General features: G+C 41.8%; 1 protein-coding gene across 1 annotated transcript in view; it reads left to right on the plus strand.

The window, feature by feature from the left end:
• The window catches only part of MLYCD (malonyl-CoA decarboxylase), a 444,184-nt gene extending 430,537 nt beyond the window's left edge, over positions 1-13,647 (plus strand). The window contains exon 5 of the mRNA XM_086945881.1: positions 12,080-13,647. Within this exon, the coding sequence (XP_086802007.1) occupies positions 12,080-12,613 (534 nt within the window). The 3' untranslated portion in view covers positions 12,614-13,647. The remainder of the gene's footprint in view (positions 1-12,079) is intronic.
• Positions 13,648-13,982: the final 335 nt, after the last annotated feature.

Consider the following 13,982-nt stretch of genomic DNA (forward strand, 5'->3'; position numbering starts at 1 on the left):
ACTAATATACTAGATATGCAATTGGTTTTTCAAACATTTCATTTCATGTTGCAAAACCCACCAATACACTTTGTTCTATCATATATAAGCACGCTGTATGTTCTATAGGCAGTTGGAGTAAACACAGCGACATAATTCTATGTTTTTAACATACATAATTTTTTCGTGACTTTGTCATTTTTTTCATCATTCTATTAGATGGAAAGCTAGAGGACATTCCAAACACTTAAGTGAGTCGCTGCTGAACAGACTCAATAATTCATAATGGGAAAAACCTATTCCATCAATCTTGCAATATATTCACAGGTTATTAGTTGAGTCCCTAATCTAAAATGTCTTCGCCCACGTGGGCAGGTTCCCCAATTTTCCTCCTAGCAAGCCAATTACAGAAACCTCCTGCTGCTGTTATCTCCCAATGACATATACCTGGACAGAAAACAAAAAAGGGGGGTGAGAGATGGGGGGTCGTTTTTAGAAGTCAAGCCATAGTTAGGAATTCGAAATGAATGAATATTTTGTACGTGAATTTGAAAACATGTTTTAAACTATATCAGAGATAATACATTGGATGCTCAGAGATTTACAATTTACAATAAGGAGAAAGTCTGCTAGGTATCCCTGTGCTGCTACCGAATGACCATACTCAAGATTAGTTAGAATAAGCTTTTTAAGGTCATTTCCAGGAGCCCAGAAAAACCAAAAGGAGGAATATCGAAATGCGAAAAGGGGGAAAAAAACGAGTCCCCCAAATGCCACGATAATTCCTCTTCAGAATTCAATCCTCCGGGGATCTTGGTGTCCAGGTCTAAAATATATCTGGACTCCAATTGACGCAACTTACGTATTCTGTCACCCCCTCTCTTCATAGGAAGGATCCTGTCAATTACAAAAAACTTCAGTAAATTGTGATTGCTTTTGTGAAGTTCCTCAAAATGCTTAGCAACTGGCGATAGTTGGTCTCTGTTCTAAATTGCCCTCATATGTTCAAGTATACGTTTTTTTTGCTGCAAACATAGTACTCCCCACATATTTTTTCGTGTATGGACATATCAAGACATATATGCAGTAGTCCGAAAGACATGAAAGATGTTTACCAATATATCTTTGTTTGTCAATCACAGGGTAATATACACTTTTGACATTGGAGCTAAATTTGCATGCTTTACATGACATACATGTAAAGAATCCTTAAACATCCATTCTCTTGTTCTGGACAAATGATATCTCTTTTTTGCTCAGTTTCTCCTTCAGTGAATCAGCCTTACGATATGTAATACTAGGAGTACAGCCCACCACATCCTCCAGAGTTGGTTCAGTTTTAAGAACTTTCCAGTGCTTCCTCAAACTTTTTTGTATCTGCCATGAGTTCGAATGATAGGTTGTGACAAATCTCACAGCCATATTTTTCTCTTCAGTTTGCTTGTCTTTAGGTATCAAAAGCTCAGCATGTGACAGTTTACTTGCTTTCAAAAATGCCTCTTTAACAACACTTTGATGGTACCCTCTCTCCAAAAAACGCTGTCATACAGTTTCCCTCTAGAACAAAATCATTTTCTGTACTGCAATTCTTCCGCGCCTGGAGGAATTCTCCGTAGGGTATGCTGTGAATTAGTGATCTAGGGTGTCCACTGTCTGCATGTAGCAGAGTATTGCCTGCGGTGATCTTACGATACAACTTGGTCACCAGTCTATTGTCTAGCACTTTAATTTTTAAATCCCAAAATTCAATGGCTTGATTACTCATTTTACCTTCTACCTCTTTCTGGTAGAGGTGAGACTGGATTGAAAGCGGGTGCCTCCGATTAGCACTGAATGACTTCCGTGGGGAACACATTCTTTGTAATGTACACAACAGTAGCAGGAATAATGGACTGAATTGTACCAACTATTAATCAAGCACCAGAACATTTTTAAGAGCCTTTAGTATGGATCAAGAGACAGAGCCACGTAGGAGACTCAGAGCTCAATCGATGTATGTGAAATCAGGAGATCAACAACAGGCTAAGGACCATCCTAAACTACCTACCTCAGTACATCTTAAATATCAGAAACGTATTCGGAAGAAAGTGTCGAAATGGTGGGAAGCAATAACTCTGGAAAAGTACCAGGAAGAAAAAAGAGTTCCAAGGGGCGCATATGTGTCTTGATATTTCCATGCGCGAAAAAATATGTGGGGAGTACTATTTTTGCAGCAAAAAACGTATACTTGAACATATGCTTGATCTTCTATTTATTAATCAAGATGAGGCTGAAGTCCTCTACATAACCCCTCAAAACTGGACCGATCACTTTTTAATTCTCTTTAAGATTAAACAACTTTGTCGTGAGAACAAAGCCAACCCCCAGTTACGTACCGGAGAGGGAGAGAATGGTCCAAACTCGAGAAAATAAAAAAATTTGAAATCCCCCTCAGGTGTAACTTACTTCAATCCCATTGATACAGTTGAGGGAAACTACAATACCTACTGCACTTATATAACTAAAATCCTGGGCCAGGCGGCTCCAATAAAGAAACTAAAGAATTGGAAGAGAGTCTCAGCCCCATGGTACAATGAAGGTCTGAAACAGTTACACCTGTGTTGCAAACAGGTGGAGAGGAAATGGAGGAAGATATATCTGCCATCAGACAAAAATGAGCTGAGAACAATATAACTGAAATATAAGGAGCTCATTACTAGGTCCAAAGCAGACTTCTATGCCAATTCCATTATCCAGGCCTCAAATGGGACGAAAGCCCTATTTAAGATAGTGAAGGAGCTCTCCTCACCAACCTGCCTTAATAATAATGTGGTGGCCACACAAAGATTGTGTGCGGACATTGCCTCCTATTTTGACGAAAAAAATAGTCAAAATTGTCGGCACTCTTCACCCCACGGGCAATAATGAAGTAGATAATAGCCCCTATGAGGCGGAGGTTAAGAACCAGGAGCAAATAGTGACCCTGGATAATTTTCAAACCTTTACCGACATCTCCTTTACTAACTTAGCCTACACCGTGTCCTCAGGATCATCCACGGACCCCCTGCCCCACAAAATCTGGAAAACATTCGGACAAGGAACCTTTACCTGGCTGCGACAAATTTGCAACCAATCTCTGGAGACTGGAATAGTTCCGGAGAAGTGGAAACAGGCAGTGGTAACTCCTTTGATTAAAAAACAATCTTTGGATCCAACGAAACCGGCTAGTTTCGGACCCATTTCTCTGCTGCCCTTCCCAATTAAAATCATGGAGAAGGCAGTAAGCAAGACACTATCCAACTTTTTGGAGGGCAGTCAAATCCTGGAATGGGACCAATTTGGGTTCCACCCAGGGCACGGGACGGAAACGGCCTTGGCTACCATGCTGGATAACCTGTGCATGCCGACCATGGGAATGCATCTGTTCTAGTGCTTCTCGATACGTCGGCAGCATTCGATATGGTTAGCCACCCTATCCTAGTAAAGAAACTGGAAAGGATAGGGGTGAAAGGGCAGGCCCTCAGTGGCTGCAACTCCTATTTGGGACATCAAACGGTGTCTATGGTACCGTTTACCTCCAATAAAACTCCGGTAGTGTATGGGGTACCGCAGGGCTCAGCGATCAGCTCCATATTATATAATATCTACCTTCAGCCGCTGTTTCCTAATATTAAATCTTTTGGAGTTGATTTAATAAACTATGCCGATGATACTCAGTTAGCCTTCTCTCTGGAAGGCGAACATGCAGTATCTGTGAACACTTTCCAACGATGCATGCGTAGTACCGCCAATTGGCTCAGAGAAAACTCCCTCCAGTTCAACTGTAGTAAGACGCAGGTAGTATTCTGTTCTTCTGCTATGATGCCCAACCGTTTTCCTCTCCAGTTGAGACTAACTCCGGAGGAGGAACCATTGATACCAGTTGATACAGTACGTAATCTGGGAGTACTAATCGATGGCGACCTCCAAATGGAATCACAGGCTAAACAGACTGTCAGGGTGTGTTTCTCGGTGCTGCGTGGGCTGCGTCAGGTGCTTCCACTATTACCGGAAGAACTGCGTCCGATGGTGGTGAGAAGCACAGTGCTTAGCAGACTGGACTACTGCAACTCCCTATATTTGGGAGCTCCACAATATATCATCAGGGGGTTGCAGAGAGTCCAGTCGGCAGCAGCAAAAATGGCATTAAATAGGCATCACAGCGCCTCATCCACACATGCTTTGCGGGAACTTCACTGGCTGCCTATTAAGGAAAGGGTCCAATTTAAGGCACTATGCTTAGTCCACAAAGCGGTACATGACATAGGCCCCATCCCTTTGCAAGAAAAATTCTCCTGGTACCATCCCAAAAGACAACTTCGTTCTTCAAGTGCCAGTCTGTTGGTTACTTCCAGATTTAAGCGATCCAGGATGGGAGGAAGGTCATTTAGTGTGACCGCCGCTCTCCTTTGGAACAAGCTTCCTCAGAATATTAGACAAATGGACTCCTTACTCGAGTTTAGGAAGCACATTAAAACATGGCTCTTCCCTAGGGTTTGATCCTTTCCCTTCTCTTTAAATGCTTGAAACTAGTTGCTGACTGGTCTAACCTCTTTTTTGATCAAAGCGCCAGGATACTCGTAGGGTGACAGTCTGCGCTATATAAGAATATATTCCAATCCATTCCAATTCAGAACAGAGACCAACTATTGCCAGTTGCTAGGCATTTTGAGGAACTTCACAAAAGCAATCGCAGTTTACTGACGTTTTTTTAATTGACAGGATCCCTCCTATGAAGAGAGGGGGTGACAGAATACGTACGTTGCGTCAATTGGAGTCCAGATATATTTTAGACCTGGACACCAAGATCCAGGGAGATTGAATTCTGAAGAGGAATTATTGTGGCATTTGGGGGACTATTTTTTTTCCCCCTTTTCGCATTTCGATATTCCTCCTTTTGGTTTTTCTGGGCTCCTGGAAATGACCTTAAAAAGCTTATTCTAACTAATATGGTGTATGGTCATTCGGTAGCAACGCAGGGATACCTAACAGTCTTTCTCCTTATTGTAAATTGTAAATCGCTAAGCATCCAATGTATTATCTCTGAAATAGTTTTTAAACATGTTTTTAAATTCACGTACTAAATATTCATTCATTTTGAATTCCTAACTATGGATTGACTTCTAAAAACGACCCCCCATTTCTCACCCCCTTTTTTGTTTTCTGTCCAGGTATATCTCATTGGGAGATAACAGCAGCAGGAGCTTTCTGTAATTGGCTTGCTAGGAGGAAAATTTGGAAACCTGCCCACGTGGGCGAAGATACGTCATGGTGATAGACATTTTAGATTAGTGACTCAACTAATAACCTGTGAATATATTGCAAGATTGATGGAATAGGTTTTTCCCATTATGAATTATTGAGTCTGTTCAGCAGCGACCCACTTGAGTGTTTGGAATGTCCTCTAGCTTTCCATCTAATATAATGATGAAAAAAATGACAAAGTCTAGAAAAAATGATGTACGTTAAAAACATAGAATTATGTTGCTGTGTTTACTCAAGCTGCTTATAGACCATATAGTGTATATATGACAGAACAAAGTGTATTGGTGGGTTTTGCAACATGAAATGAAATGTTTGAAAAACCGATTGCATATCTAGTATATTAGTAACGTGTACGGCAAGCGTAAATAAGGATGATCAAATTACCTTGATTTATTTATTTGATTGTTATTTCTGACATTTGGGCTGTGAATAGCATTATGTTTGTATTCATACAGCATTGTGGGGGCGGTAACTAACAATATATAATAATCGATTGGTTTTACCTCTTTAAGATGGCCGACTTACTTGTTGGGAATGATAGTCCTTTGTTTATTTGACACATTGGTGTTTCAGGTAACTTTATTGGTTTGTTTATTTAATGGATCTGTTTCACGGAGCTCACTACCCGTGAGCAAGGTGATTTGTTCGCTGAAACGGGTTGGGTTTTTCTTGGCGCACTGTGCTAGTATGAAATAAATAATCCTGCACGTAACAAATTTGGATAGACAACTTTAATTGGAGGGAGTGCATCGGCGCATTGTTGAATGCATGGTGAAAATGTATGTATATATGTGTATATATATATGTGTATATATATGTGTGTATATATATGTGTGTGTATATGTATATATATATATATATATATATATATATATATATATATATATATATATATATATATATATATATATATATATATATATATATATTATAAACATAGTTCCAAAATCGTTCCGCTCTCAGCCACCGAAGAAACGCCAACATATCAAATTTCCAAGGGTGTTTATTTACACCTACTACATGTTTCGGCTTAGGAAAAGCCTTGATCACGTAAGTGAGTGCGTGCATCGAACGTGTTAATAAAGGTTTTTTTTTTTTGCAAGTCATGAACATAAACAGAGGACAATGCATTCAAAACATAATAACAATGGCTGCCATCTTGGAATATGTTGCAATTCATATGTGTTAGAACTGGGGGTCTCTAATTGGCGGAGGTAAGTACCTTTGACCAAGTAGGGACCCTCACTTTTAGTCAGGGTAAAAGGATATACACAGTAGGTAACCCCTGCTCACCCCCTAGGTAGCTTGGCACGAGCAGATAGGCTTACCCTCAAAGCAATGTGTTACGGTATTTGCACTCAATCACCACAATAATTCCACAGTACTCCACAAAGGTAGACCACACAGGTGTATATGTAAAAATATAGCTTTATCTAGTTGCAGCAGTAAAACGAAATAAACAATTACAAGGTGATTGCTCTTGTTCAATATTGCACGAAATCGTGATTGTTGCACTTAGTATTTAGGAAGGTTTCACTCTTTCAAAAGAATCAGTCTCAATGTCACTTAAAAGTATCACCAAAGCAAGGTTTCTGTATTGTGGGCCCAAAATCAGCCCTTCGCTACTCTGCGCCAGCCCTACTAGGGCGCCTCACCATGATACTCTGCTGGGGCAGCCTTGGCGGGAGAGAAGCCTTACACGAAACCCCAGCCGGTCCCGGCAGCTCTCCGCCCGCTCTCAACAATCCAGCGAGCGGCGGGGAGCTGACCTGGCACTTTGATTCTGGGACGGCAGGCCGGGGGCAGTAAGAACACTTGCGTTGCTCGTGGCTCCTTCGGCGAGGACGGGTCACTCTTCCACTTCCAACGCAGCTCCGGTGTCTCCCGGCGAGGTTCTCAGGGCACAGACCAATGACGTTGCGGCTCTTCAGACGAGCCCCTGCAGACACCCGGGAGTCAGCCAATGCAGACGCCGGCAGCCAATCAGGTTGTGGCCTCGGTGATGACGCGGCAACGCTGGGCCAATCCCAGCGCAGCGTTCACTGAGGGGGCTCGTTCTCTTGGGCCAAAGAGAGCTCAGCGGCTTCGTTCTCCGTCTCCGCAGCTCTGGCCAAGAACGGCAAACTTCGAAGGGTGTTTCTGGCCCCGGGCAGCGGCGGTGAAACGGCGGTAATGGATTTTCAGGGCCACAGGTCGTAACTAGACCGCCCAAAAGGCCACCAGTGCGTGGAGGGTGATTCTTGCCACAGGGAGGCAACACGATCCTCCGGTCACTCCAGACTATGTGCCGATGAGCACATCGATCTTCTCCCACGGCCCGCAGTCAGAAACACGCGCTGGGGCCAAGACACCACACGATCTTCTACAGCAGTTTGGCAATGCTTGGGAACCTTTTAATCCTGGGTTCCAGGACAGGAGGCCAGCTCTTCTCAGGTCCTTGGAGATTCAGTTAGTAGACACAGCACACAGCAAAGTCTGTGTAGTTCAAGCAGGGAAGGTCACAGCACACAGCAAAGTCCCTCTTCTCCTCAGCTTCAGTTGAACAGCAGAACAGGTCAGCCCTTCGAGCACACAGCAAGGCAATCTTCCTTCAGTTCTTCAGCGGTCCTTCTTCCAGCAGAGGTTCCTCTTGATTGTAGAATCTAATCTTCTGTTGTCAGGGGTCCTTCTCTTATACCCCTAAAAGTCTTTGAAGTCTTTGTGCAAGTGGGCCCTGAGCCCGGTCTAAACCAGTTCTGGGTGTTGCTGGAGCCCTTGGGCTTCCTGGCTTCCTTCTTCCTTTCAGTGTGAGGGGCAGAGGTGACAGTCGCCCAGCGAGAGGTGGAGCCAGCATTGTGGCAGGCAGGCACAGCCCTATTCACTCCCAGGCGCTATCTCCTCCCACCACTCTAGTTGCAGATGCAGTCATTCAACCACGGGCTGACTCAGACAACCTCCTGGGGGTTCCCCAGCCCCTGTCACCCTCAAACCAGACATTCAATCCACACGCAGGCCCAGACACACAGAAAGGTTAGACAAGAGAACAGCCACTTTCTAAAAGTACTGTTCTCAAACACAGAATTTAAAAACAACCTTTCCTAAAAGATGTGTCATTAAATTCTGAGTCCAGGGCTATCAATCACTTATGTCCCATCTTGTTCCTATGGGAAGATAGGCTGGTATCCATTGGGACCAGTCTCCCCCATGTTAGTCTAAGGAGCAAGATAACCTTGCAGCAGTGAGCACACAAAAGGGCTGCTGCTCACTACCAGAGCATGTTACCTGCACTAGTACATGCTCTACCTTACCCATACACTGCACCCTGCCCAGGGGGTTACCTTGAGCCTTCCATAGGGGTGACTGATGTGCACAGACAGGGAAGGGTTAGGCCCAGCCAGTGGGGACACTGGCCAGGCGGACATGGCAGTCCACTGACTGCACACAGGCACTGCGGTGGCAAGCCTGAGACACCATTTTAGGGCTACTTATGTGGGTGGCGCAATCAGCGCTGCAGGTCCACTAGTAGCATCTGTCATCACCAGCCCTGGCACACACAGTGCACTTTACTAGGGACTTCATGGTGATACAAATATGCCAATCAGGTATACCCAATCAATATGACAATTTACATAGGGAGCACTTACACTCTGGCACTGATCAGCAGTGGCAGAGTGTCCAAAGCATCCAAACCAGCATAAACGAAATCCAGCACGGCATCAAAAAATACAGGAGGCAGAGGCAAAAAGATGGGGGAAAACCACGCCAAGGGTGTCAGGTCTAACAATATGTTTATCATTTTCACGTAGGTGTGCCATGATTGTCCAATTGTAATTCAATACAAAAGTATCACAAATGAAAGATATAATAATGTTATTCATGTGCCATAATATTTTAAGTAAGATGAAACAAGCTATACAATTTGCGTATGTTCAATTGTCACACACAAGCTGGCTGCAATACACAGTAATCTCTCATCAGAAGGTTACGTGCACAACTTCAAATGCTGGGGCAGTATCTATAGCCCTTGTAAGGACGCCGTGATAAATGGCATGCAAAACGGGATAGAGTGAGTATAATAGTCAAGCTAAATTGTGCGACACATATGAGGGATCAAGTAGAAACCATGGTTGACAAGTGTCAGGTGTCCAACACACTATTGAACTTAACCCCCATATTGAGCTGTACTCATTCTTGTGCCACTGTGTACACTCCGCCAAAGTGTCTCACTGCCGATGCTGTGCCAACCGGTTGAATTGCTCTGACGAGCATGTGCATATATATAGCCTACTGGTGCCTCTCACCCCCATTTTATATATATTATCTCAGTTCTTCCTATGGTTAAAAAAAGTAACATAGAATGTTGTTGCTATAGCATCCCTATGGGATGATATCAGGAATTTCCATGGGATACCTTTCTGATCTACTGCTTGGGCAAATTCCTGTATGCCTCCATGGGCAGTTTGCTGGGTACCGTGTCTCCTTACATTTAGACAATGGTGTGCTTAAGCGTAATGTTCAAGGTCAGTCTTCTGCCTATGTATTACTTCTGTGTTGTGAACTCATTTAAGTCCTGCATACAAAACAATAAGGGTAAAGGGCAGTCTGTGAAGTACGCTGTTGTATCCTAATGGGGTCTGACTGGAGCCCACCGCAGTGTCCTGAAAAGATACCCCACTCTACCCTCCTCAAATGAGATCATCAGTTTGCCGCTATCATTAGAAACCTGCCTCAAAGTGATGGAGGATGTGAAGATGGTTTCTGGTCGAACTTTCAGTGACAAGGCCTACTTGTGATGAAAATATACATGTCAGGTTTGCTCCTTTTTTAAACTTTTTAACGGGGCACCACAAAAGATTTATCCTCCCTCTAATAGGGAAATACACATTTGCACAATGTCCCACTGCTCTTTATTTAGTTCAAATGCTGTCTATCATTGTGTGTGTTACAGTGTAGCGTCCTACTTCTGTCTGTCAATAATGACTTGAAGATCTATTCGGTAGAAACGTTTATCCAATTCTCCTACCCATTTATGTTGATAGCAATTTTTAGAATTACATTTCAATTTTTCTCTATTATTTCTGGGCCAAATGTTTATCTTAACCCTTTTAACAGATTATATGTTTAACTTTTTTAAGGCCATTTTATTGAAATTATGTATATAATGAACTAACATGAATTTAATTATTATAGAATGACCGCAACATGTTGTATTAACTTAAGACACCATTTGAGTGCTTGGCGGACCCTCGTGTGAAGTTTTAGCTTCCATGTTCATAGCTGTGCTTCATTGTAGTTTTATATTTAATAACTGTGGAAATGTAGTTCATGTTATAAAGTACTTTTATGATCTATCTTTTAACTAGATCGAATAAAGTGATTTGACTGACTGGCTTTCTCGTCTTTTCAAGATGTTGCGATAAAAAATAATCAGATCTTCTTGGAATAAAGTCTTTGCACACCTCTAAGAGTCACGGTTTTGCTTGTCCTTTTGCCGCAAACACCTTAGCAGCCACTGGTTGGTAGTGTTTCCTCGGTGGGTGACAGTATACTCGACCAAGCTATTAATTTAATCATTCAGATTTTGATAGCTTCAGCACTTGTGGTCTTTATGTATTCTTGTATCAATTTCCAGATTAGTCCTTTAATCCTGTGAACCATCACTTGATTCACCCCATCTACCAAGCCTGACTGCGTCTCTGTATTTCTGCTTACACTCTCTCCCATATGCCGAGTGTCCTGAAACCGCCAGATGCAGGATGGCACACCCTTAGAAACTAATTGTACTACACTGGGCCTAACACACAATATTCTGCTTGAAAGAGCACCGGTGTATATGAGAAAAAAAATGACTTGGTATTAACTGTGAAGTGGGAATGTAGGCATCTTAGTCCTCCCTGTTTTTAAGAATGTCAAAATAGGGGGAAAGGTTTCACAGTGTGAAGTTCAGTTGTGTAAAACCTACTCCCACTGCTGAGGATGTTGGTCCAGTATGGCTCAATGAAATTCATGGTTTTTATGAGTTTTAACGCTCTTGTCTTTTCATGGTCTTTGTTGGTTCCTTGACTAGAGTTGAATAGCCCTATAGAAATGTTTTCATTCACACTGAGACGCAAGTGGGTGCCAAGCAGTATGTCATTCAACTCTTCTAATGTACGACTACATATTGCGGGGCTTCTTATTTCTAGTAAACTTTGAGTGGTAAATTCCTCTTTTATTTCTGTAGTGCCTTTTTCACTGTAGCTTGCGACTGGTCTCGTTTGAGGGGATTGATGTAATCCCTTCAATACAAGAAATGTTCAGATAAACGGGAAAGGCAGAACTATTCTTTGAAATGTTGTAAAATATTTCCAGAACATCAGTAATCAATCGTAAACTGTTCTTTGAAATATCTATTCAAATGGAACCATGTTCATGGGCTGTGAGCACTTACTTTAATTGTGTGTGTCTACCCTTTGCTTTCTCTCCCATCACCTTTGCAGTAAAGCAGATTTAAATTTGGTAACAAATGACTATATCATGAATACTCTAGATAATTTCACCGTTCTGATAAAGGAACTCAGTTAATATTTAATTTAACAGTACGCTAGGCCTGCCAACACCAATTAAGGTATTCAGTATGTATTGTAGAGATCCTTAATGTGTTAGAATACATGTCTTAAGTTCATGGAATTTGCCAACTTCTCTGTCATTGTGTCACAAACGTGAATTTTTGCAGCTAAGTTGTTTGTCATGAATTTTTTGTTTAAATGCTTTTTTCAGACATATCTAAAACTGCTTATTAAAGAAAGTTTCTGGTCAAGGGATCTAAAACAATTCAACATTATTTTTATTTTTTTAGGCGGAGTTTTCTGATCTCAAGGAATTCTCAAGTCTTTCACCTATCCCGGGGTTCACCAAGTGGTTGCTGGGTGTCCTGGCATCCCTGAAGAAGGATGCGGGTAGAAGCGAGCTATTCACGGAGTCAGAATTGAAGGAAATCTCAGACATAACTGGGGAGCCCATCACTGAGACACTAAAGCGTCTAATTGCGAATAATGAATGGATGAGGTCAGAAAGATTAATAAAAGCCCTTGAGTCACCTCTGATGAGACTGTGCGCCTGGTATTTATATGGAGAGAAGCTCCGCGGATTTGCCTTAAATCCAGTAGCAAATTTTCACCTTCAGAATGGAGCTGTGTTGTGGCGCATAAATTGGATGGCAGACACAAGCCCGCGGGGCGTGACAGCTTCCTGCGGGATGATGGTGAATTATCGCTACTTCATCGATGACACAAGCAGCAACAGTGAGCGATACTTGCGCACCAAACACATAGAAGCTTCGGAACAGGTCCTCAACCTGGTCTCTCAATTTCAGACAAACAGCAGACTTTGAATGAAGAAACAGCTGCATGAAAAAACAATCATTTCAGAAATAATGATGAATTGCTCTTTTTTTTGTTTCTTTTAATGTGGACTTTAAAATAGAGAACAAATGTATTTTTTGCCTCTGGGTTGCAATAGATTATTCAAGTAAATTAAAGGAAAATTAAAGCTGAGACAATTAACTAAGGAAAGTCCAACATCGGTTAACAAACTGGACTGTGTTATACAAAAAGCAAAGCCCTAGAAAGTTTTTGATGAACTATGGCCAGGACTCATTCTAGCTCCAAGGCAGAGAGCAAGCAGTTTTTCAGTGAAGGGAAGACCTGTACTTTAACAAGGACCCATTCTAGTTCAACAGTAGAGATTGATCAACCCACACCCCTAATTTTTAGTGTGAAATGAAGCCTTAACCTAGATTATCAACTATCCGCACATCCAGTTCGTCTTTGATGTACTTCACTCTGCAGTACAATGTCTGAAAGATAAAGGTTTGCCGCTGTTATCAAAAACTGCCAGTTATTCAGTACCCAATGCCAACAGTGACCCGGTTTCAATAGAACTTCTTCAGTTTTAAGATGTGAAATGGAGGCCTTTTCCTCAGTTGTTAAATTGCATTTATCCATTGATCCATAAGGTGTGGAATGAAACTCTCTTGTGAATTCATAGAGGTTGGGTATAATTTTTTAACCCATTTGATTTGTCACTTTAATGCCTTTGACAATTCGTCAATGTTTTTTGTGATTTTGTAATAGTTTTATATCCTTGAAAACTAAGCCCAAAGTTTCCTAACTATGTGTGATCTAGCATTGCCATCTTGGCCTGCTAAGAGGCTTCTGTACTCCTGAAAAAGGCATCAGAACATTGTTGTATCCTCTTTACCGGCCAGAAACACCCTGCACTAGGCATTGGTACAATGAAGAGGTTCAAAGGGTCATTCCCTTATGATCTTGGGTTTATTATTGTATGTGTCTTCGTATTGGTTTATTGACTAATTTGCTCATAAATAAAATAATATTTGCTGGTAAATTGTACCAGGAAAGTTAATTGTTCCATGTTTTCAAACTAGTTTACTTTATCGTTGTGTTTGCGCTTTTAGATCAGTTGAGTGTGGAGTTGAAATATATTTTTGTTGTAAACTGAAGGCAGGGAGAAAATCCTTGCTTTTTAGGGGATGGCCTGAACATAAAGTTGCTGTTTCTGGGATACCCGGCTTCTATCATCTTTACAAATAATCATTCACCAAGTGTTGCTTTCTAAAACAGTTCAAAAGTGTGATAGATTGTCTGTTTAAAAGTACCATATTCTGTATAGTTTATCACAAGTGGTTGTGAGACCCATTCCTTATCTATGAAAAACAGTGATACAAATATATTACAAAT

Source organism: Lissotriton vulgaris, chromosome 12 (assembly GCF_964263255.1).
Source record: "Lissotriton vulgaris chromosome 12, aLisVul1.2, whole genome shotgun sequence".
Classification (NCBI taxonomy): Eukaryota; Metazoa; Chordata; class Amphibia; order Caudata; family Salamandridae; genus Lissotriton; species Lissotriton vulgaris.